Here is a 25537-nt window from a genome sequence, read left to right as displayed (position 1 = left end):
CCGTAGATTTTGAAATTTTCCAAACCAAACGTCAGTTTCTAATTTGATTACTTTTCCATTGTAGAAACTCAGATTCATTTCCATTGATTCAAATTCCTAAGCTAAGTGAAATTTTCTAAGCTAAGTGATTGTAGATAGGCCATGAGGGGTATTAAAAAACAACCAAAATGCAAAAACTAAAAATTTGGTTTATTGGTCCTTTAAAAAAAATCCAGAAATAAAATACTCTTGAATTGAGCCATCGACCAACCACCGGGGTTTGAGTGTAAACGATTCTGAGCTATATCCAACCCCTCCCCGCTCTGACGTTTCAAACCACGCAAACGTCACCCCATCTCACTTCTCACGCCCTATTCACTTTCTTTCTCACGTCTCACGCCCCACATTCATCATCACCACTCGCCTCTGTGGCCAGCCAGCCAGCAGAAAATCCGATTGTGTCACTTTTTGGAGAAAGGAAGAAAGTTTCGGGCGCCGCTGTTTTCGGTGAAAATCGTCGCGAAAATGAAGTAGCGGCCGAGAAAAAGTGGTGCAAAAGATCCGCGACGTTCGGCCGCATCCGGTGAGTGTGTGTTCCGGGCCGGGGCGAGCCGCAGTTGGGACGGAAACTGCACGGTTGTGAAGCGCTTTGCGGTAGGCCGTCGAGCTGGAAGACATTTTTTTTTCGCCAGCAGAAGAGGCAGCAACAGCAGGCCACGACCAGTGACACCACCACCACCTCCTGCACCCTCTTGTGGGCTTTTGACGTTGACAGGTCGGGGGTTCCTCCCACTTGCGGGAGGATGACCTTTTACAGTGGCCAATTTGGCTGTAAATTGCAGTGCTTTTTTTTGTTGAAAAGCAGCTCAGTTTTGTTAAGTCATGACCCGCGTAGGGTTGCGTTGGTTCGCAGAAAAACGGGAAGATTGGAAGGCCAACTATCGATTTCCGATTTTGCGTCTGTTTTTCGCACGAATCATTTGCTTAAAAGGAATTCTTTAGGAAGAATCCAATGAACGCAAGCACCGGAAGTTGTTAATACGCTTTCCGAGAAATGCATCATCTCCTTTCTTCAGCAATTCCATCCTCCCTTATCAGTGCCAACAGTTCACATCCAGAAGCAAATTATGCTCAATTGAAAAGTACAAACTACTGTTGGTTGATGTAACTTTGTGTTTAATGAATATCGTTGACAAATTTTAATTATCAAATTTTATTGGACCTTTGTCTAATTTTGTCGTTTGAAGAAATCATTCAAGAAAATTATTTTCAAATTTTGAAATCAATCTAGAATAATAATACCATACAACGGGGAAAATTTGATAGGTTTGAGAATTTTCCGAATAAAGAGTACAAATCTTGAGTTTATTTTTTAAAAAAGGTCCTATAAACATATGAAGCACAATAGCTTTAAAAAAACTCTAGAAAGTAAATACGATAAATATGATTCCGTACATACTTACCAGGGTAAAGAAGGGTTCAAAGTACCTTTAGAAGAAATTTTCTTAAAATTTTGAAAAGTTTAAAAATTTCGTAAAAATGATGGGTTAACTATAAACAAGAAAATGATGATGAATAGCACATATTAAAATTTTACATTCTCAAAGTGTCATGATTTTCTACATGAACATTATTTCGAATTGAAAAATTGAATGCATTTTCAGATTCTTTGGACCAATTTTCTTTAAGTTTGTAAACCATTTTTCTTTAAGTTTGTAAACAATTAATATTATATGTTTTTGAAACATGATTAGACAAAAAAAATCAAATTTAACTATTATTTTAATTTTCAAATTCGTTCAGTTGAAAATGTAATATGATAATTTTACAAACAAATCTAGTTTAAAAAAATTTAAGGTATATCCTAACTTTTTAATATTTTTTTTATGTATTTTGTAAATAAGCTAATTAAACTATATCAGCAACATTTCACTTTTGAAGTTAAAACAAAATCTGAGCACCTTTACTCTAAATTTAACTTGAAAAAATATTACTATCAAAGCCACCCCGGAATTCAAAATAAGAATTATTAAAAAAATTACAGCATACTTATTTGGCTTAAAATATAGAAAATGACAGTGACCCCTAAAACACATTTTTAAATTTCAGTTAGTATAACTCGCCTTCACACAAAACCGTCGTTTCTGGTTTGCACCGGAAGCAAAGCAAGAACGCCCCAGCAGCTGGACACCGAGTTGCGGCTGAGGACAAAAGCAAAGGCCAGCAGAGCCAACCAAGCCCCCTACACAACCCCCCTTCCCTTCCCACGCCTTGTCTTTAACATCAATCCCTTCCCTACTAACCCCGAGTAGGCCGCGGGTAATCGGCTCCCTTCCCACTAACATTTACACACAAGATCCTCTGTAATTATTAAGTCAAATGTAATTACAAAAGCCGACTCGGTCCTAACCAGGTCCCAGCACCGAAAAGGACCTAATAAAAATAATTTCAAGAAAAAAAAATACATTTTTAAAACATTGGCAAAGTCACATTAAGCAAACATTCAAATGTACAATTTTCTGAACTTTTTTTCTTTTTCCAATGCTTTTTAAAGATCGGAAATTGGATGAAAAATTTAGGCTTGACGAATTAACACTGTAACAGTCATGATACTGTCCAAATAAATTCATGAAAATATCTGTTTTTCCGAAGCGTTGCGTAAATTTTTGAAACAGGGTCCAAAAATTGAAAATTTTTGTAATTTCTTTTTTACAAAATGCTGACAATTGTAAATTTGGAAAAAATGAAAAATATATATTTTTTAGATATTTTTGTAGGATCATCAAAACCTCAATAAAAAATAAAAATTTTGTCAGCCTTACAAACTTTTGTCTAAAATTATCAGTTTTATGTATTTTTTTTTTATTTATATTAAATTTAATTGCTGCGAAAAATAAATTAATTTTAGTTTAGTTATATCAAGTGGGTATTCAAAAAAAAAAGGAATGGAATTTTCAATCAAATAAATTAATGGTATTGATTCAAAAATTTATAACTCGCTCAAAGATTTTTTGCACAACCGGGAAATTTCTGAAAAGTTGACATTTGATGTCCTCTAAAACATATCAAAAAATAGAAAAAATAAAAATAGTGTTTTTTTGCAAATCAAGTTTTAGTGACAAAAAGTTAAATGAAAAATCATTTTTTTTTGTACCGTATATCATTTTTTTTCCAGTGTAGTCCATATCCATACCTACAACTATGCCGAAGACACCAAATCGATCAAAAAATTCCTTCAAAAGATACAGATTTTTGAATTTTCGTACATCATTTTTGTATGGCCAGCTGCCAAATTTGTATGGAAAATTATATGGACAAACTAATGATGCAAAATGGCTTCTTTGGGCATACCGAAGACACCAAAAAAGTTTTAGTCGGATTAAAAAATATTAAAAAAAAAATCGAATGACCGAAATCTGAGAGAACTGCTCATAAGACAAATTTTCAGTTTTTGCTTTTTGGGTATTTTTTAATACCCCTGACGCAAGGCGGTTTCAAAAACACCCAAAATGCAAAAACTGGAAATTTGGTTTATTGGACCTTTTTAAAAAAACTCCAGATTTTTTTTTCATTTTTTATCAAAAGAGAAATTTTTAAAAGTTTTTTTTAATGGCAAGACTTGAATTCATGACGGCAGCAAAGATATTGTTTAGAGCGAAAAATGTTTAGAAAGTTTAGCTTGGAATTTAAAAAAAACATTGAATTTAATTTTTTAATAATTTAGGCATTACAATTGGAAAAAAAAACTTTTCTAGAAACTTTCAGACAACTTTATTAAATAAAGTTGCTTCGATCAAAAGGATATGAGATCGTGCGAAAAAGTGCCAAAAATTTGGGCAAAACTGATTCTTCCACGAAACAACACGTTGGCCTTACGAGATCGCTGTTCGTAAGGGGTGCGATAAACTGGAACATGCTGCCTGCTGACCTGAAGCGAACTACATCGGAAGCAACTTTTAAGAGGGGCTGCTTAGCTTTCCGGAACCTGAAGTGTAGCTGTAGTATACGTGTGTACCCACTGTCGCGCCCGAAGGTACCGGACCCTCCCCCCTATCCATAAGCTAAAGGAAGAGTGGAATAGGAACAAAATTCTGGCGCCTCCGGGATGCCTGGCTTGGGTGACCCGGGTCCCCCTAACTATAAGTTACGTGTAGAGCGGCATAGGAGACCCCTGGATGAGGTCGCATAAAGGGCAAACCACCATCCCTTCGGATTAACTCGTACTACGCTGGAAGGAACCACCCCGAGAAAAGACAAAACGTGCTGACAGCTAGAAGGAAGACAAGACCCTCGTTTTAAACCTAGTTTTTCAAATTGTGATTAATTTAGTTTTATTTAATGTTAGGTTATCAAATTGTACACAAACATCACCGGAAAATGATGGAAGTAAGCATTTTAAAAGGTGAAAACCATACGCAACTGGTTTAATAAACAAACAAACAAATGTTGCTCCCGCCTGTTAGGTTAGGTCGTTAGGTCAATCTAGGTGTAGCAGTCGTCTCCTTGTAAAAGTATAAACCTACTTCGTTAGTCGGTCAGCAGTTGAACTCACAATCACAAGGTCATCAGTTCCAGTCCCGGGCTGGATAGGAGCTCATGTGTAAAAATAGATTTAGATCGCCTCGCCGTTCAAAGCCTTCGGACACTTTGTTTTGAGTAAGAATCTTGCAATAGAGACCGCCATTGGTCCAAGTCATGTTTCAGTACTAAAAAAAACATTTTTGTCGTTTTGTTTAGTTCCAAAATAACATCGATTTACGGTACACAAAAGCAGTGGGCGTTTTGATTAAATCAGTCCCTGTGTCTGTTTCCCCTCCGCGTTCTTCACTTCCAGAGAAAGCTGATAAGGAGAGAAATAATTCCCCCCCAACGAGCGCTGTAGAACCCGAATCATCATCATCATTTCAAGAGCAAACTAAAGAAAAACAGTAGCGGCAGAAGGAAGGCAAGATGATCGGCGGGTTGTTCGTGTACAACCACAAGGGCGAGGTGCTGATCTCGCGCGTGTACCGCGACGACATCGGCCGGAACGCGGTGGACGCGTTCCGGGTGAACGTGATCCACGCCCGGCAGCAGGTCCGCTCGCCCGTCACCAACATCGCCCGCACCAGCTTCTTCCACATCAAGGTGGGTTGTTACTGTTATCTTCGTAAGAATTAGATTCGATGTTGATTTTTACTTGCAGAGGGCAAACATCTGGTTGGCCGCGGTCACCAAGCAAAATGTGAACGCCGCGATGGTGTTCGAGTTCTTGCTGAAGATCATCGACGTGATGCAGTCCTACTTTGGCAAGATCTCCGAGGAGAACATCAAGAACAACTTCGTTCTGATCTACGAGCTGCTCGATGGTGAGTTCTGTGACTGCGTCTTGGTGGGGTTCACTTGATTCAAAAGTGTGCAATTCTCGCAGAAATCCTGGACTTTGGCTATCCGCAAAACTCGGATACCGGCGTCCTGAAGACGTTCATCACGCAGCAGGGCATCAAGACGGCCACCAAGGAGGAGCAGGCCCAGATCACGTCGCAGGTGACGGGCCAGATCGGATGGCGCCGCGAGGGCATCAAATACCGCCGGAACGAGCTGTTCCTGGACGTGCTGGAGTACGTGAACCTGCTGATGAGTCCGCAGGGCCAGGTCCTCTCGGCGCACGTGGCCGGCAAGGTCGTCATGAAGTCGTACCTGTCAGGTTGGTACTTTCACGAATTGTAAGAAGCTTAATCACAAGATTTCCACACCCCGCAGGCATGCCCGAGTGCAAGTTCGGCATCAACGACAAGATCGTGATGGAGGCCAAGGGCCGCAGCGGCATCTCCGGCAACGCCGACAACGAAGCGTCCCGGTCGGGCAAACCGGTGGTGGTGATCGACGACTGCCAGTTCCACCAGTGCGTCAAGCTGAGCAAGTTCGAGACGGAACACTCGATCAGCTTCATCCCGCCGGACGGTGAGTTCGAGCTGATGCGCTACCGCACGACCAAGGACATCTCGTTGCCGTTCCGGGTGATACCGCTGGTGCGCGAGGTCGGCCGCACCAAGATGGAGGTCAAGGTGGTGCTCAAGTCGAACTTTAAGCCGTCGCTGCTCGGGCAGAAGATCGAGGTCAAGATTCCGACGCCGCTCAACACGTCCGGCGTGCAGCTCATCTGTCTGAAGGGCAAGGCCAAGTACAAGGCGTCGGAGAATGCGATCGTGTGGAAGTGAGTTGCGCCAACTTCGACGATCGAACTTCAACCAAATTTCAAATGATTTAACTTTACAGAATTAAGCGCATGGCCGGCATGAAGGAAACGCAACTGTCGGCGGAAATCGAACTGCTCGAGACGGACACCAAGAAGAAGTGGACGCGGCCACCGATCTCGATGAACTTTGAGGTGCCGTTCGCGTCATCTGGGTTCAAGGTAGGTTCAAGGCAAATTCGCAACTAGCCGATCCAGCAGCAGTTGAATCTCAAGTCATATTCATTTTAAACGATTTTTGTTACTAGTGTTCTTACAAAGTGTGTACCTACAAAAACATATGGGTTGGGACTCCTATATGGACAGTAGCTTCTGGCAACCAATTTTTCTGCCAGCAGCAGTAGCAAATGCATTTTGTTATTGAGATGGTATTCCCACCGGCTTTTGAATCACCCCGTAACACAAAATATTTCAAAACGCAAAATTTTATGAATTCATTTTTGTGAAACTTTACATAATTTTTATTAGATGGATTTACAACTTTATAGAAATTGATTTTTTAAATCTGCCCTTTCGCAATGTTTGTCTTGAATTAATTTTTTTCGAAATATTCTTTTCGAAACGATCAGAAAATTTCACAAATGCTTCCTTTTTTAAACATTGAAAAGTGGACCATCAACTGTTGAGATATTGGCATTATACAATGGGGGCTGTTTGGGTGAGACTTAGAAAACTTTAGTCTTCCTTTTTTTCTTTTAACAGTTGTATCTCAGCAACCCGAGGTCCAATCTGCAATGTTTCTTTGACAAATTTATAGAAAAAATAATAAAAAAATTTCGAAAAAATATTCCAGAATTTTTTTTTATTGCTGTTCTCAAAAATCTAAAATAGTAGTTTATGCAACAAGTTGCAAAAAGAGGATTTTTTCAGCACGAGTCGTACATTTATCAAACGACCGAGTTCACCGAGTTGGATAAATACGAAGAGTGCTGAAAAAATCAAGTTTTGCAACGAGTTCCAAATTTTCATGTCAATCAAAAAACCATCCACATTAACGACCCCCGGGTCTTTTGTGGTCTCTATTGCAAGTTTCTGCTCGAACCTAGGAGTCCGAAGGCTTGAATGGGGAGAGCACCCAAACCTCTTTCTACTCCAAGGAACCTTCCACCCCAGTGTTTGAACTGACGACCTTCGGATTGTGAGTCCAACCGCCGCCAGCGATTCCACCGGAGTAGGCTTGGTTTGGTGTGTTGTTTGTACTTATGGCATGGAGACGACTCCTACACCTGGAATGAATGAATGGCCTAACAACAACCAAGGCCGGGACCGACATTTTACTTCCTCATCCGATGGAAGATTGGAGCAGATGGGAATCGAACCCAGAATCATCCGCTTACAAAGCGGACAGCGTAACCATTCGGCCACGCACTGCCACTTTCATGTAGGGGAACTATACCCTTTCTCAGCCTATTTCTATTATCGGCCTATCAGCACTTTGATCATGAATTACAGCTTTTATAAAGTGTTTTCGACTATTCTGAAGTAATAAATAGCTCAAATAAAAGTGAGCAAGCAACTCTCCATTGTTGATACATCTGAAAATGTTGATTTAATAGCGGAAAACGGCAAAAGTGATGAGAATGGCTCGAACGGCTTAGTGTGATTAAAATGGGTATATTTCCCCTATTTTGTCAATAAATCGTTTAAATCTGAAAAATGTTGAAAAGTGTTATTTGAGTGCTGATAAGAAGAACTTTTCAGCATTTATTTTGAAAAGTGTTGCTATTCAATTCTGTTATTTTTGCTACAGAAAAGTAGGCTATTTCGTCGTTCAAGAATGACAGGAAAAGTAAGTAGTTTCACGACGGAATTGCAAAAATGCTTTTTTTAGTTACAATCAAACATGAAATTTATTTTTAAAAGTTTTCGATTGCAAATTTTACACTATAAAGTAATGTCAATTTTTTTTGGAGTGATATTTTTTTATCTTTATGTCAATATTGTTTTCAAAAAAAAATTAACTCGGCGGCAATATTTTTGTCCGTAGTGGAAAAAGTTTTTTTTGCAATAAAAGAATTCAATTAATATAAAAAAATCTAAGAAAAATACCTACATCAGTTTTACTTTACCGAAGACCACAAATCGATCAGAAAAGTTCTTTAAAACAGGGGTGCCAAACCTTTTGGCTTGATGCTTGATAAAAGTTGAAAAAGCAAACTGTTTTTTTCATTATGTAATCTTATGTAAAGTAAACAAATATATAATCTAGTGTTGTTAACAAGAGTATACCTTGATTTTAAGAAAGAAAAACAAAGATAACTTTCAAAAGTGTGTTTATTGATTAATTTTTATTTTGTTTTGTTCAAAATTGTATTGTAATTGTGTTTGTCGATTGCAATTAAATGCCCTGATATCATTTACTTAAAAAAAAACATTCAAATTTCTATGCTCGTTGCAAGTTTATTTTATTTAATTTCCTCAACACAATAATATAGGGGAAATATGCCCATTTGCCTAATAAGCGGTCTTGTTTGAATGATGCTGGATAATCTGGATTGTTCCTTGAAATTCACTAAAACCAAGTACACCAACGAGTAGAGCAACTTTTTGTGAACATTTCTGTTTATTTTAACTTTTATTAAAAGTTATGCTATTCCTTCTACAAGCATTTAAAAATAATATTTCAAAAATGCATTCTAATCAGTCGATTCTATTTTCAGCTTAGTTCTTTTTTTCTTCCAGCGCTCTTTTGGGTCTGCTTAGTGCTGCCAAAATTGATGAAATTTTAAGCAAACACTCACGAAAAGTAGCATTCATAACGAAAGTTTCCTGGCAGCACTTGCTCACTCTAACAGGCGCTGCACCAGCATGTTGGTGGTGTTGGTGGCCACCCTTTGTTCTTTGTTTGCCTTCGCTCCTCGCTCGGTTTTCTTCAGCCTTCGATTGGAATGGATATTCAAAATTGAAACGTCAAACGACTTGGCGCGTTTGTTTTTTTGATGGTGCTTGCTAATTATTTACATGTTTCGGGATTATTTTTCAAGTGAGAGACTAACTAATGTGCAAAAGAACATGTTGCCGGTAGTTGGAAGCAATTTTATATCTTAAGCGCTTTGAAATCGCTAGCGCAAGTGAAAAGATTTTGATGGCGACTTTCGTTAAGCAGTTAACCTCTGATCTTGCGTGTGTTTGTGTGTGCCACCAAAATGATGAGAAATGGTCTCGCAAAATAGAAATTATGATCAAAAGTGCATTAAATTTGATCTTTTTGGCCAGTAAGTGGCATAAATTTGCGTGCTTACTCGAGGCGGTGCTGTTGCTGGTAAGTTTATAGCCTTAATAGTATTTTTGGAGCTTAAATCGAGCATCAAACTCTCCATATGATGAAGATAGGTGTTTGATTAGAAAGTGTATATTTCACTTACAGAGAAGCCTTTCTTTTACGCGGTGTGTTACGTTTTTATAATTTGTCGATTTCTCTGGAACGACGCAACATTTTTGCAATATTTTAAAAGCAATTTTTTGGTTTTTTTCTGATCTACAAATCGCGTAAAAAGAGGTTTATCTGTATATAAAAATACATTTGAAAAAATACAAATTTAAAAAGTTTAGAAATTGAATTTAATTTTTTTTTGCTATAGACATTTTACCACTTTTGTGGCATTCATGCCTTTGAATTGAATAGTTTTCAATTTTTTATTCTCTGAATTTCTTTAAACTTTTGAGGTTTAGGGAAACATATAATTTTTGTTTCTCGATTTGACTCATTAAATAAATATTAAATATCATAAAAATATTTGCAGTGGTCTTTATTTTCAGTATTATTAATTTGCTTTTTGAACCATTTTTTCAAACATAACTTTATCACTAAAAAGCTGTCCTGAATATGTACAATTTTTGCTAATTCATTTTTTTTAAATTGTGTTTGAAAAACTTCAATTCAAAGTAAACAGTAAATTTTAAATTTGGTGTCTTTTTGTACATTTTTAGACAACAATCCAATTTTTCAAATTTTTATGAAATGGATAATATTGTTTTCTTGCGTCATTTTTCAGAAAATATCAATAATGAAATTCTGAGAATTTAATTCAAACATACAGAATGTTTGAAATTGAAATAAAAGCATTTAAAAAATTCAAAGGCAAAATCAAAATAATTAGCAACATTTTATTGCAGTGGTAAAAAAACAACCTTATGTTCCTAATCATTTTTTTATGATAATTTGATTAACGGCTTATTTTTGATTCAATTTAGACACTCAATTTATATATTGAATATTTCGTGAACAGCCTTAAAGGCCGGTCATAGATCTATTAAGAAAAGCCGCCGCGAGCCAAATAAACTTTTTTTTTTCAAAAAAATTCTAAATTTTGATGAAAACAGAAGTCTAATCAACTGAAATCAATTTAAATGCAGTTTTTTGCTTAATTTGAATTTTTATTTTTGATTTTTTTATTGGCGATTTTTTTTGAAAAATAAATCAAAAAGGTTGTCAAACAATAAAAAATCAGTAATGGAGCACCCGCAGTCGAGCAGTTTTTGACAGTTCGCTCCATAAGAAATACATTATAGAAAAAAGCAAAAACTGCTCGAATGGAAGTGCTCCATTATTTTTTGGTTCTACTACTCCCAATGAAGTACCCGCCGTCGAGCAGTTTTTGACAGTTCGCTCCACAAGGAATACACTGTAGAAAAAAGCAAAAACTGCTCGAATGGAACTGGTACATTTAAAAAAACACTTCATGGAGCAAAAGAACTCTTACTACTTACTTCTTAAAACGGCTGCGAAAATTTCCTACAATTCCTTTCCACGTGGTTTTTGGATGGTCTGAAAACTGAAATGTAAACAAATTTCTTCCGTCCCACTCGCTAGGTGCGCTACCTGAAGGTGTTCGAGCCTAAGCTCAACTACTCGGACCACGACGTGATCAAATGGGTGCGGTACATCGGTCGCAGCGGGCTGTATGAGACTCGGTGTTAAGGAGACAAAAAATAGTAAACACTCGGAAATACTTCATACATACACACAACAACACTCATAGCAAAAGGAGAAGATCAACTCTGTTCGATGTATTCGTGGTAGTTTCTCGTTTGTAAGGTAGAAAACAAGAAGGAGGAGCAACGACACTTGTGCGAGCGCAATAATCGAAAGACCGAAGGTGACAAGTGAGGCCAACTTCTTTTGTTACAGAGAGAAACCGACACACACACACACACGCGCATATTGTTAATGCGGGAAAAATAAGAAACCAACACAAAGATTTTCATTCAATGTAAAGGCAAATAATCGTGAAAAAGTTTAAGTAACAAAATACAGACAAAACAAAGCAAATATTGGACAAAACAAAACTGCAAAAAGTTATCAAGTATCTTTAGGAACGAAAAAATAAAAAAAAACTCCTTATTCTCGTTATTATGATTATATTACGAAATAAAGATAAATCATCTAATATGAATATATAAAAAGAAAAACTATAGATCATCGCGAGCACGAGCGTTAAATTTAGAAAGTTAGGCTATTCTAGTGAAACTTGTTTGCGCGGTAAATCATTTTTATTTGAAGAGAGAAATAAAAATCTACCAAACTCGAACCATGCTTGCTTTTCCGTGTTGCTGCGAACCTTTTGAATCTCTGTCTCAGCTTGGCGATTTTTTCGTTCTGTACATATTTGACTTGTTCACTCTTTTTTTGCTCGTTAGAAGATTTATTTTATTTTATAGTCTCTTTGATCCATTCCATTGTGGTAGCATTCAGCGTTGCTTCCAGTTTTGATTTCTTTTCTCAAGAAAAAAAAAAAAAAATACGAGCATTATCGAAATAATGAAAACGAGTATTCTTCAACCATTTGCATGACCAAGCCGAATAAAAACTGTACAAAATAACGAAACATCTTATTGAAAAAAATAACCCGCTGAGTAAAAAAGTGTTAAATCGCTGTAACCCACAGGCCATAATAAAAGTATCGTTAAAGATGTCCTCACCACCACCTGATCGTGTTTCCGTCACACACTGAAATAAAAGCACACGCATCATTCAATCAAACACAGCAATGAACACTTGTCAAGCCGCAGTTCATCCATCACAAAAACAGAAACAAAAATGATTTAAATGTTATGTTTTCCGAGGCAAGCGAAATCGGCGAAATCACATTGTAATAGTGCTAGTTGCGCGCAGCCAATAATAAAATAATAAACAAAACTAATAAATTAAATGTTTGAGCGCGGAGAAGAGAGGCAAATCGATGATTTACTACTAGTAGACAAAAACAAAATGCAAACAAAAATCGATGAAATTTACACAAACAAACACACACACGCAAACTATATGCTAATCTACAGAAAAGAAGGAAAGAAAATAAAAATAATTACGCTACCATACATAAAAGAAATAAAAAAAAATACTATGAATGAATTTATGCTGAAGCTATCTATAATATAGAGACAGTAAATGACATAGTAATATTAAAAAAAGGTGGAATAAACTCATGAACATAGTTGTTGAAAACAGGTGAAGTGACTTGGCTGTTCTTTCTTTATCCGAAATCCTTTCATAAAAAAAAAAAACAAGATTCAAAAAAATCTATCTCTTAAACAAAAAGCGATTTTTCCGATTAAAATTCATGCTGAATCGACATATTTACGAAGATGAACATGATGTCCAGCCATAAAGTAAAACCTACACCTTTCTTTATTAACACTCAAACGCTCGGGTAGTCATTTGACCCTTATTTTTTTTCTTAAAAATCTCATAACTTTTGGTAGAATTGACCAAATTAGATGCTTCCGGTTGCAAAAGATCCAGATTTGTCTATATTTTGAACTGTCAGATGGGGGACAAATATGGTCCACTTTTACCGGAGATATTCCGGATTCCATTGGGGTACCTCGACCCTCCTATTTGGAGTTTTGGTCAATAGAACAAAAACCATTGCACAGAACAATGCCGGAAATGATGCAAAACTTCAAGGCATAATTCTAATACATCATCTAGCAAAAATAATGTACATGGTAAAGCCCTACGGGGCACCGGAACCGGTTTCATTTGGGCACCAATCGACATCAGCTCAGTAAACCGTTTCCGGTTGGAACCTGTTTCGGTGACCGAAGGTCTTGGCCATGCCATGTATCTATGCAGGATGATGTATTAGAATGATGCCTTGGCGTTTTGCATCATTTCCGGCATTGTTCTGTACAATGGTTTTTATTTTTTTTACCAAAACCCCAAATAGGAGGGCCGAGGTACCCCAACGGAATCCGGAATATCTCCGGTAAAAGTGGACCATATTTGTCCCCCATCTGACAGTTCTCCTGTCTCGTCAGAGGCGCTGGAGCAGAAATCCCACGTTAGAGGAAGGCCATGCCCCGGGGGGCGTAGTGCCAATAGTTTCGTTTTTTTTTCTGACAGTTCAAAATATAGACAAATCTGGATCTTTTGCAACTGGAAGCATCTAATTTGATCAATTCTACCAAAAGTTATGAGATTTTTAAGAAAAAAAATAGGGGTCAAATGACTACCCGAGCGTTTGAGTGTTAAGAAAGGCAAAAAGGTAAGTTTTGTGTAAATATCACAATCGCATTCGCTTGGAGATGGTGATCTTAGCGGGTTGCAGACTGGATTTCGTCATGTGATGATTGACCAGCTCAGGTTGCTTAGAAAATGATTTAAGGGAATAATTAAAAGTAATTCTACCTGAACAGGATCGGCGGCATCATGATTGCCGGCCGCTCCCATCTCCACCATTCACCGGGACAGAAATAAGGATTAGGAGCACGGGGGGTGTTGTTGCTAAACTTACTGAGAAAATAGTAGCGAAACCAAAGTCTCTTTTTTCCAACCATATTGTGGAACTTGACCAAATTGACCGTTCCGCCACATTTGATCGAATTTACACAAAAAGGCTGCGTAAGCGGTCGTAACACGCATCACGACCTCTGAAACTTATTTGTGCTCTAAAACAAATCAAATTTTCCTTGTTTTTCCATAAAGATTCTTTTAAGGACATTCAGATGAATAATTTAAAGCATTTTTGAAGTTGACAATTTGTAAATTGAACTAGAATCGATCGAAAAACTGCTTTGTTTACAAAAGGCGCTTGGAACCTACTTAAAACACAGACAACAGACGTTTGGGCTCGATTCTTCCCTTGTGTAAATCATTGCTACAGATTTTTTAGTTGTGGCAATCCGTTTGTGGCGCTGCAGTCGCTTTGCCCTGACACATTGCCCGCTGTCAAAATATCGCTTTCCGCCTACTTGGTTTTCAACGTTTGTAATCGTTTGTTCTGGTTCTGGTGTTTGAGGATCGCTTGCACTAGAAATCCGGAGGGGGAATCTGACGCGCCGGGGAAAAAATTCAAGATTCAGGCCTTTGGTATGGCGACGAGGTTTCGCCGGAAGTGGCGGCACTTGAAGGTGGGGTGGGTTTCGAGGGAGTTGAAGAGGTTGATGCCTTGGAGGTGAGCGTTGAAATGATCGTGGTTGCTGGTTTGTCGGTTCCGGAGATAATCTTCGGAATGCGGTCGTTTGGGGCCAAAACGTTTACGGGGTTAGCCGTGATAATAGCTCTTGCTTACGACGCCGATGACATCCAGACTTTACCGTGTTATACCATGCTGTTTTTTTCTTCTTCGACAGTTCCGGATTGTTTCGTTTCTGGTTCCGGATCTTTTATCCTCTAAGAAACGCTTGCCCATCCTCCCGATTTCCACCGGGTCTCCTCCTTCTTTTCGCTCATCTCTGTTGGTTTTGTTTATAAACACAACCAGCAAGAATTTGACAGCCTCAAGCGCGGCCTTGGTTGCTGTGTTTAAAAAAGCATCAGATTAGGCTATTTTTTAAATATTGATAATTACATGAAAAAAAAAAACTTTCATGTGCTCGTAAATCGTGTTAATTAATAATTAAAGTAGATTTACTATTGCATAAAAACATAATCTTTACCTTTTTATTATTTTTTTTCGAAAAATTGAAATAATATATTTTTTAATATTTTTGGGTGATGCATTTTCAAACACACCTTCTCAGAAAACCATCATGGCTGCTTTTGAGAGTGGCAATAGGCTAACAGATGGCGCTAGTAGATTAGCAGGATGCGGCAGCCATGTTTTTACACACGATTTTCAAATTATTTTGTTCTAGCCGCTACGTCTGTTGTCTGTGCTTAAAAGTAGAAATGTTATTGGGTCTGTGAGAATTAGAAAAATCAAAACAAATTTTATTTTTCTTATCTGAAACATGATAATTTACCTAAAAACAGTTGTGTACAATCATACAATTTGAACGGTAAAAAAATGGTGGAATAAAAAAAAATCTTTGGTTATATTTTCTTAGTAATAGTTATATCAATTTTATTTGACAACGATATCCTGTTATTTAGACATTTTTTCAGTGAAGGAAACTTTTTTGAAATATTTAGGACAAATTGTATAATAAATATTTAATAAATAATGAATCATAAGAAGAAAAAAAAATGCAAGTTTTATAATGTCTTAAATATTTAAAATTTAAGATGCTTTGAAAAAGTAGTTTGGTTGTTATATCAAAACGTGTTGATCATATTGATTTAGATGACAATGATAACAATAGTAAAATGTTGAAAGTATTTTAATTTCGTTTAGTTCATTTCATTTTTTAGGTTGCTTTAACAGTGCAGTTGTTATCCTGAGATACCTTTCAACAGTCGAAAAATATTTTCAATATTTTAATTTACAAATTTATAGGAATTTTCAGAGTTTGATCAAACTATTCATTATGAATTCTACTGGCAAAAAGTCACTTTTGTCTTTTGTCGGTTCCAACGTGTAAAAAAGGAAAGTTTTTTACACATTAACTGTATGTAAAGTTGTAATGTAAAGTGTAATGTTAAATATAAAGTTTTTTACACATTAGCTTTTTTTCTAGAATTTCCATCGCTTCTCACAATTTTGCCGAAGATCAGCGAAGGAATAATCATCACCAAAAGAAAATCTTTGGACGTTCGTTAAGAGTTAAAATCCGAAGGGAGCTTGGTGTTCTCCTCTCTCGTGCACGAAAGATCAGCTAAAGGAATCCACAAAGATCATCATCTCGATAATTCGGCGGAACATCTTTTTCACTACTACACTTGCAAGTGTATCGTCACACGTCGAAAAATCTTCAGCAGATTGATTTTATTTGAGAATTTTGTTGGCTGACAAAATTCAACCTCACTTTATTTTCGTGTACACGCAATACATGCGCACATAGACAACTCTGTAACAATATAATAATCTCAGGAGAAAACCGGAAATATAAAAACACAATTTTGGCGACAAACTTGTCCTACAATTTTGCGGGCTGAATTATTCTAAAATCTGTATCTGATCGATCTTGTGTCTTCGGCATTGTTTGTACGTTATGGTTATAAATTTTCATTCGCACGGAAAAAATAAAAATAAATAACTTTTTGTAACAGAAATTTTAATTGCCAAAATTGCCTTCTTTATATGTTCCGATTTTTTTATAATATATTTCAAAGGACTAAAATGCCATCTTTTGCACTAAAGTTCAGGATGGTGCAAAATCTGGTACCGGAGAAACGATTTTGGAAAAAAAAAAATGAAAGGAAATTAAAACATAAATATTGAAAAAAATTTAATAGGCAATCAACTAATCAAATTCGACTAAAATGGAAATTAGAAAAAAAAAAAAATGATCATGATTCGATTATCCAAACAAACCTTCGGATAATCGAGTCTGGACTGTATTGGTTCAATTGGGTCCTAAAATGAAGCTTGGATTGCTGATATTATTGTTTACAGCGATAAAGCTTATTTTTCTGAGTACAATGAACCTTTGTACGACCACAAAGAGTTTAAAATGGATTTTTAAATCAATTTTGAAAAATTAACCTCGTGGTCCTTCTTGACAGAAAAGTTCCTACTTGACAGCTCGTTCCAAGGGGACCATAGTTGATCCATCGAAAAAATGTTGTCTAGTAAAAAAAATTGTTTGCATTAAAATGAAAAAAAGTGATCAGAAATTGTTTTTAATCGTGTTATTTACCGTTGTACATAAAAATTGACATAGGGCTTTAGTACCCAATTCTCAATGTTTAAAATTGAAACTTATGCGGAATTTCTGCATTTCGAATTTGTAAAAGCAACAGTAATGTGTCAAACAAAAACACTCATTTTGGACATTTTAAATTGCTGGGTTTGATTTGATTTTTTTAAGTTTGAAGTTATTGTCCCCCTCTGGAAGTTGGCCCGAAAAATCAGGGGGAAATTTTTTTTCAATAAAATGCAATCAGCTGAAATCAATTTAAAATGCATTCCACTGCTTTAAGAATCATATTTAGCATGTTTAAGTTGATTTTAAAATCCTTTGATTTTTTTTTAAATTTCGCAAAAAGTTATTTTTTGGCTAAAATTTTGTTTTAGTCACATCGTACATTTTTTTGAAAACTAATGATTGCAAAATAAAACTGAACTATTGTAAAATGCATTTGTAAACACCTTTTGCATTCAAATGTTGAGAGTTTTGCTTGTTATTTCTATTTTTATATTTTTCGCCAACTGGTAAACATGACATAATGATTCGTAAAACTATCGATTCCGTGATAGAAAATACTTGGTGGGACAATTATGAAGAGTTTCTGAACAAAGTACCAAATTTTATGTGTTTTTCTGAAAGTATACGTCAAACTAAATTAAAAAATGACCAAAAGTCAAAATCGACCAAAAATGACATGAGACAATTATGCGTAGAACGGCAGTTAACTATAAAAAAATAAAAAATAAAAATAAAAAATACTTTATTTTAACGTTTATCTTTTGTTTTGTTTAATAATATTTATAAGTGTATTTGTTTAGCTTTATTGTTGAATGGTTATTACTGTTTTTTGGTTTATTTTATGTATTTTAATGAGTTCCATTCATTTTGATAATAATGAAAGTACAGTCGGCTCTCTGGCTGTCGATCTTCTCGATATCAATATTACTCCATGTACCGAAGAATTCTGCAGTCTTCAAACTGCATACTTCGATTGTCTTTATTCCTCGTTATTTTTTCTTGCTTGAAGGATCTATTCTTCGACGGTCTCTTGGATTCTATTCGCTTTAAACATCTATTCCGGTTGTCAATAATTTCACTTTCTCATGGCTTGCATAGACATTTTTCTTTGAGAAACGAAGCTTTGAAGGGTGTTTGACATTTCTTTGTTTTTGTTTGCTGGACGTTGCCATGATTCGCTCCCATAGCTGGTTAGCAAGAAGAAACAAATTTCAATCGAGTCTTCATTTTGCATCGTTCTGTAAACTGATGCTTCCCTTCCTCGACGGTCCCTTGGATATTGACAACCAGAGAGTCGACTGTAAATGAAAGACAATGCAATGCAAGCGACCAAAAAACTGTGGTTTGTACTCAAACTAATGACTTCTCTACCAGCTTAACTCCACAGCACGGTTAGTGTACAGCGCGTGAGTTGTTTGGGGACCAATCTCACCGGCTTCCCAATCGTATGGGGGCTCACTGCTCACAAGAACCCACCCAGTGACAGTTTTACGCTCACAAATCGATGCAAGGGGGGGACGTCCCCAAATAATGCTAATGTTTTTAGTTTAAGTTTGTTTTGATGTTTGTTAGGTCTTATTTTGAATTTATGGAAATAAAAAAAATATGAGACTTGGGGATTTTCATATCGATTTAAAAATTAAGAATATAGTTGAATTACTTAAAACAATGAAAAAAACAAAATGAAAAAAAAGTAAATTTGAACAAAATTGGAAAAGTTAAAGGCAAACATTAAAAAGCGAGAGCAAGAAACAGACAGGACAAAACAACGTAATTTAGTCACTGCCTCCAACTAAAACCAAAACACTGACTAAATTAAGGTGACTCACGGCTCACACGCGAGTGGGCAAGCAAGACAGCAAGACACTAATCAAAGAATAACGTGAGTGAGAGGGCAAATTAGTAGCAAAATAATATCATCAAACCCCACTGACAGTTCTCTCACGCAGAAAAATAGTTTGCCAAGCGCGAGTCGGGTCGCGGCCTACTACCACCATCCCAAAAGGATCCAATCCGAGTGGGGCCACGGGAAAATTCGCCAGTCGATTTTCCATCCGGTCGATTCGCGGCAGGAGACTTTGTTGTGTTTTTGTTTCGTGGGTGGTGGTCGCGAGTGAGTGTACTCTGTCGTCGTGTGTCCGTAGATCGGGGCCGACCGCTGGCCAAAGTGTGGAAGAACTTGGAAAGTTGGTGCTGAAAAGTGCCCCAAAGTTGGCCAAGTTTTTTGTACGGGTACGGAAAAGTGAGTGTGTGCGTGTGTGCAAGGTGGAAAAAACATCTCATTTTCCTTTGGTGGTTCATTTTCCTTCTCGCTCTCGCGAGGTGAGTGAGCGTGAGAGGTGACTTCGGGAGAAAAACATTATATTGTTCTCAGCGAGTATCAAGGAGAACGAAAAGAACCGACCCAAAGTGGGAAGGAAAATAGAAAATGTGGAAAACACGCTCGCGTTTGGTGGTGGTGGTGCAAGTTCTATTAATTCTCAGAACGTGATTCTTTCGATCTAGCAAAAAAGGAGAATAAAAAAAAACACGTAAAAATAATACTTAATTTGCACACTCTTGTTATTTTCCGCGCACGTGTGTTGGTGAGTGGCGAACAAAAGGAAAAAAATGTGGGTGAGGAAAACTCAGCAGGCTGTTATTTTGAGTTGTGATCCTGTGAGTGGCACGGCGACGTGTGAGTGACGAGTGCCCCGCGTGGCTTGAGTGTGGGGTGGTGAAAGCTGAGTGTCTTTCGGGAGCGCTTTCTTTTGATGTTTTGTTCCTCTTCCGGGACATCCGCTCGGGATCACGTAGCTTAGCGCGCGGGCACGGTTTATGTGCAATATTGGGCCATTGTTTTAGATGTTGTTTATTATTTTGATCACACACACACTTGACACCGTGGAGGGATGTGGAACGGGCTGAACGTGCTCGCTTTGGACATTGTAAATGAGTAAATCTAAGTTGATTTTTGTCAAATCTATTATACTAACTGAATTAATTGATTTATTATCGGTAAACCATTGAAAAATCGCCATGCCCCCCCCCCCTCTAAAGTGTCCACGTGGTTTATGGATGGTCCCATACCGAAACCATTCAAAAATATCATAATTGTGGACTGCGACATGGCTTAAACAGCTGAGCAATTCTCCACGAAATCGGTCTATTTTTTGGAATTTTAATTTTTGTATTTTTTAATCTGACTGAAACTTGTTTGGTGCCGTCGGTATGCCCAAAAAAGCCATTTTGCATCATTAGATTCTCCATATAATTTTCCATGCAAATTTGTCAGCTGTCCATACAAAAATGATGTATGAAAATTGAAAAATCTGTATCTTTTGGAGGATTTTTTTGATCGATTTGGTTTCTTCGACAAATGGGAGCGTTCTTTTATTACGTAACGCGAAAAATCGGACTTTTAGACCCCCTCCCCCCCTCGTAACAAAATTTCCATGCAAATTTTAAAAAATTTGTATGGAGCGTAACACGGCCTCCAGGTTGTGCAAAAAATCTTTGACCGAATTATGAATTTTTTAATCAATACTGATTTTTTCAAAAAATCGAAATATTAGTCGTAAAAAATTTTAAACTTCATTTTTCGATGTAAAATCAAATTTGCAATCAAAAAGTACTCTAGTGAAATTTCGATAAAGTGCACCGTTTTCAAGTTATAGCCATTTTTAGGTGACTTTTTTGAAAATAGTCGCAGTTTTTCATTTTTTAAAAAAAGGGCACATGTTTGCCCACTTTTGAAAAAAATATTTTTGAAAAGCTGAGAAAATTCTCTATATTTTGCTTTTTCGAACTTTGTTGATACGACCCTTAGTTGCTGAGATATTGCCATGAAAATGTTTAAAAACAGGAAAATTGATGTTTTCTAAGTCTCACCCAAACAACCCACCATTTTCTAATGTCGATATCTCAGCAACTAATAGTCCGATTTACAATGTTAAAATATGAAACATTCGTGAAATTTTCCGATCTCTTCGAAAAAAATATTTTAAATTTTAAATTTTTTTAATTTTTTAAACCAAGACAAACGTTTCAAAAGGGCGTAATATTGAATTTTTGGCCCTTTAAAATGTTAGTCTTGATTTAAAATTTTTGAAAGATTTTTTTTCGAAAAGATCAGAAAATTTCACGAATGTTTCATGTTTTAACATTGTAAATCGGACTATTAGTTGCTGAGATATCGACATTAGAAAATTGTGGGTAGTTTGGGTGAGATTTAGAAAACATCAATTTTCCTGTTTTTAAACATTTTCATGGCAATATCTCAGCAACTAAGGGTCGTGTCAACAAAGTTCAAAAAAGCTAAATGTAGAGAATTTTCTCAGCTTTTCAAAAATATTTTTTTCAAAAGTGGGCAAACATGTGCACTTTTTTAAAAAATGAAAAACTGCGAATATTTTCAAAAAAGTTACCTAAAAATGGCTATAACTTGAAAACGGGGCACTTTATCGAAATTTCACTAAAATACTTTTTGATTGCAAATTTGATTTTACATCGAAAAATGAAGTTGAAAATTTTTTACGACTAACATTTCGATTTTTTGAAAAAATCAGTATTGATTAAAAAATTCATAATTCGGTCAAAGATTTTTTGCACAACCTGGAAATTTCTGAAAAGTTGGCAAAAAATAAAAAATAAATAAAAATTGTGTTTTTTTTGCAAATCAAGTTTTAGTGATAAAAAGTTAATTAAAAAATCACCAAAAAATTTTTTACCGTGTAACATTTTTTTTACAGTGTAGTCCGTATCCATACCTACAACTTTGCCGAAGACACCAAATCGATCAAAAAATTCCTTCAAAAGATACAGATTTTTGAATTTCACATATCATTTTTGTATGGACAGCTGCCAAATTTGTATGGAAAATTATATGGACAAACAAATGATGCAAAATGGCTTCTTTGGGCATACCGAAGGCACCAAAAAAGTTTCAGCTGGATTAAAAAAATACAAAAATTAAAATTGAAGAAAAAATACCGATTTCGTAGAGAATTGCGCTGAATTCTTTAATGAAATGTTATTTCTGTGTCAAATACAAGTACAGTCACCCACATATTCGGAACACCCACAAATTCGGAACACTTTTATGATAATAGAAGTCAATAGAATGGCAAAAGTAGCTTTTCTGTCGACCTTACTATTTTTAGAACCTTCATTTGGACATTATCTTGCTATTTCACTAGTAAAAGTAGGACTTTTTGAACAAAAAACTTCATTCCAAGACTATTTTGTCCAGAGCAGCAAAACACTGCCTCCAAATGGTCTGTTTCATAATTGTGGGATGTTATTGTGCCTCCCACAATCGTGGAACACCTAAATTTTACTGATATTTTCACAAAAAAAGTTATCAAACCATGAATAAAGCATCACTAAGCTTGAATTTCATTGGTTTCAGTGTGTGAAGTCATTATTTGGTAATAAATATGTACTCCTGGAGAGATCCAAAGTTTGTTTACATTCGTAAGAAAAAAGTGTTCCGAATTTGTGGATTTCAACGGTCAAAGAAATTCTTCAAAAACTTCATATAAAAGTTAAAATTTGCAGATGTACTTTGTTTAGTAAATTTATATAAAAAAGGGTTTAAATTTAGTTTTTAAAGTCAAACTTATCAAAACATTAGTTAATACATATTTGACTCACTGTGGGCAACACATCATTAAAATCTTTCTGGAATTTTGTGAAATGAATGAACAACAAATGTACAATCAACTATCTGCATTTCTTAGAAGTATCTTCAGAATAGTTCTAAATCTGCATTTTTTTATTTGTCAGCTGCTACTAAAATGTTTGTTAAAATCATCTAAAAAGTTTGAATTATAAAATTGTAGCTTAAATGCACTGAGAAGCAAATTATCAATTGAATATTTAAAATTTGGGACCATCCATAAACCACGTGGACACTTTAAGGGGGTATGGGGATTGTCCACGCTCCATACAAAAAGATTTTTTTTGTATGGACAATTGTCCACGAAGGGGGGGGGGGGGGTTTGAGATTCCCAAAAAAGTGTCCACGTGGTTTATGGATGGTCCCTTTCGCGCCTTTTCATGGCATTCGCCAAATTTCACGGCCAGGGGCAACTTTCACGGTTCACGCGGCTTCCGCGAAATCGTAAAAAATCACCAGCCCTAAATCTACATTGGTTGCAAAATATTCGTTCTAAGAACAAATCCTGTTAATTTGACAGCTGTTTGAAGATGAGTTACGTTTTCAAGCGTCTTAAAAAACTTTTAAGCACTTGAATGTTTCAAAAACTTTACTTCCGACAATGCACTATATTTATATGGTACACCCAAACTAATTTTCCTTGTTGTTGAATGAGCAAAATAAAAAAATATTGATGTTTTGTTTTTTTTTTAAATCAATGATTTGCAATAATTTTCAGAAATTTGCCGATTATTTAACATTTATTAAACAATTTTATTTTGTTTAACAAAATACCAACAGCACGTCGTTTATTGAGTCGGATGACCCAAAAAAATCATAAACTCACCTAATGCTATGTAGGATGTGTACAAAATTTCTGGAGTTTTTTTTTTAAAAAAGGTCCAATAAACAAAATTTCCAGTTTTTTGCTTTTTGGGTGTTTTTAAATACCCCTGACTCAAGGCGGTTTCAAAAACACCCAAAAAGCAAAAACTGGAAATTTGGTTTATTGAACCTTTAAAAAAAAACTCCAGACTTGGTTTGAAAGGGACTTGCGAAATCTTCAATCTAAAAATTATCAAAATCAAACAGTGCAAAAATCACCGAAAAGTTAGTCTCCGCTTGATTGTTATCTCGGATTAGTTTTCAAAAAGCCGTAAGAGCCATTGGTAAACAAAGTCCTTTTTGCATTTGTATTCGACCTACTTATGAAAAACTAATATCAAAAATGCTCGTGATTGTTCATCTACGCGTCCTTCAAGTGCCCCAAACATAAAATAAATGAAATTATGTTTCATTTTCGAGAAAACCAAAAAATTGTGTCAGAGGTCACGATGGCTCTTACGGCTTTTTGAAAACTCACCCGAGTTATTTTTATTGCTTTCTTATATTTTTTTTTTGTTTTCAATTGATGTCTAAATTTAAAAAAAATGTAAACATTGATAACTTCTTTAGATTAATGTTCGTCATTGTCCTTAATTACTTGGAAATATTTTTTTTCCTTATTTATTTTCATTAGGTTCACATTTATACACATTTTTCAAGAAAAAATACTCAAAAAGAGCTCAACAAACCAAAATTTCAACCATTCAAAATTACACTTTTTTTCTGTGTTAATTGTTCTAATAGAATTTGGTTTTAGTTAATTTTGAACACGTATGATGTTTAAGTTGTCTACATTTAACTTTGTCCACAATATTCCCGGACACAACACTGCCCGATTATGTCCACCGTACAAGTTCCTCCGATGACGGTGGTCGCTCACTCGCGGTCACACGCCGTTAACGTCACGCCGCCAACAAAAAGAAGCAACACAGAAGGGGGAGGAAAAAGAAACGAGCCACCTCAAACTGTTCGCCACTCACCAACACAGCCCCACTTGGTCGGGTGACACGTGCTCGCCAAGGGTGGAAAAGCCCACCACCCAGTCTCGAATCCGAACCACTGCCGAAGAGGTGCCAGCTGTGAGTTCCAGGCCAGCAGCAGCAGCAGGCAACGTTTTTAGCCCAGTTTTCCACGAGAGTGTACTGCCACCGAAAGGGGACAGGCAAAAGTGGGCCCGAGTTTTCCGAATTCGGAGTTTTGGTGGTGTTTTCTCACGGTTAATCGTTGTTACAGGACGGTGGAAAAGCGTGTGTTGAACCTGGTGTTGGCAGTGGCGGTGAAGATTTGATAGTTTAACTAGGCTTAAAAGGACGGATTTTCGGATGGAAAAGTCGAAGAAAGAAAAGTTGGAAGTTTTTTAGTGCTACATTCAATCGCGCACTCACACACACACACACGCAAACGGTGCTGGAAAAACAGCAAAGAAAATTCCTCCACCCGTTTCCCAGTTTGCGTTTTTTCCGCTCGTCGTGAGTGAGTGGCAACAGACGGAAGGGGCTTTTCGAGAGTGTGCGTGTATTGGTGTGCAGTTGTAAATACCGCTGAAATATTTCACCGCGAGTGTGAGCGTGAGTGTTGAACGACGACGACGACGACGTCAATATTATCCTTGGAAGCTTCGGGAAATTGTTTTTGTTGTTGGTGTGGAAAACGTCGCCGTGTCGTGGCAAGTTGGAACAAACCACCGAATCGGAGGTAAGTTTTAATCCTGTCTAGTCATCGGCAATCAGCAAATTTCCTTCTTGGGCCAGCCCTATTATTATCGCCGTAAATGGTGGTTAAGCCTAGGCCAATTTTGGTCATAAATCATCGGTCGGAAACACGCACAA

The 25537-nt window shown here is 36.5% G+C and overlaps 2 protein-coding genes across 16 annotated transcripts in view; both read left to right on the top strand.

Annotated features, from left to right (window-relative positions):
* The first annotated feature begins 402 nt into the window (after positions 1-402).
* LOC6035307 (AP-2 complex subunit mu) lies at positions 403-12667 on the top strand. Its single transcript, XM_001845472.2, has 7 exons — positions 403-562; positions 4814-5106; positions 5165-5327; positions 5390-5665; positions 5722-6175; positions 6238-6376; positions 11028-12667. The coding sequence occupies exons 2-7, from the start codon at positions 4930-4932 to the stop codon at positions 11133-11135; spliced, it is 1317 nt and encodes a 438-aa protein (XP_001845524.2). The 5' UTR covers positions 403-562; positions 4814-4929; the 3' UTR covers positions 11136-12667.
* A 6415-nt stretch (positions 12668-19082) lies between these two features.
* Positions 19083-25537, top strand: part of LOC6035297 (calmodulin-binding transcription activator 1) — a 380289-nt gene continuing 373834 nt past the window's right edge. For 4 of the 15 annotated variants that reach the window (XM_038260379.1, XM_038260374.1, XM_038260376.1 and 1 more), the window contains exons 1-2: positions 19084-19427; positions 24942-25403. The gene's annotated coding sequence lies outside the window, so the exon portion shown is untranslated. The other 11 variants (XM_038260378.1, XM_038260377.1, XM_038260364.1 and 8 more) reach the window with 9 other exon arrangements.

The sequence above is a fragment of the Culex quinquefasciatus genome, chromosome 3 (genome assembly GCF_015732765.1).
Source record: "Culex quinquefasciatus strain JHB chromosome 3, VPISU_Cqui_1.0_pri_paternal, whole genome shotgun sequence".
Classification (NCBI taxonomy): Eukaryota; Metazoa; Arthropoda; class Insecta; order Diptera; family Culicidae; genus Culex; species Culex quinquefasciatus.
Note: the sequence above shows the minus strand (reverse complement) of the source record. Positions and strands in the feature narration are given on the sequence as shown.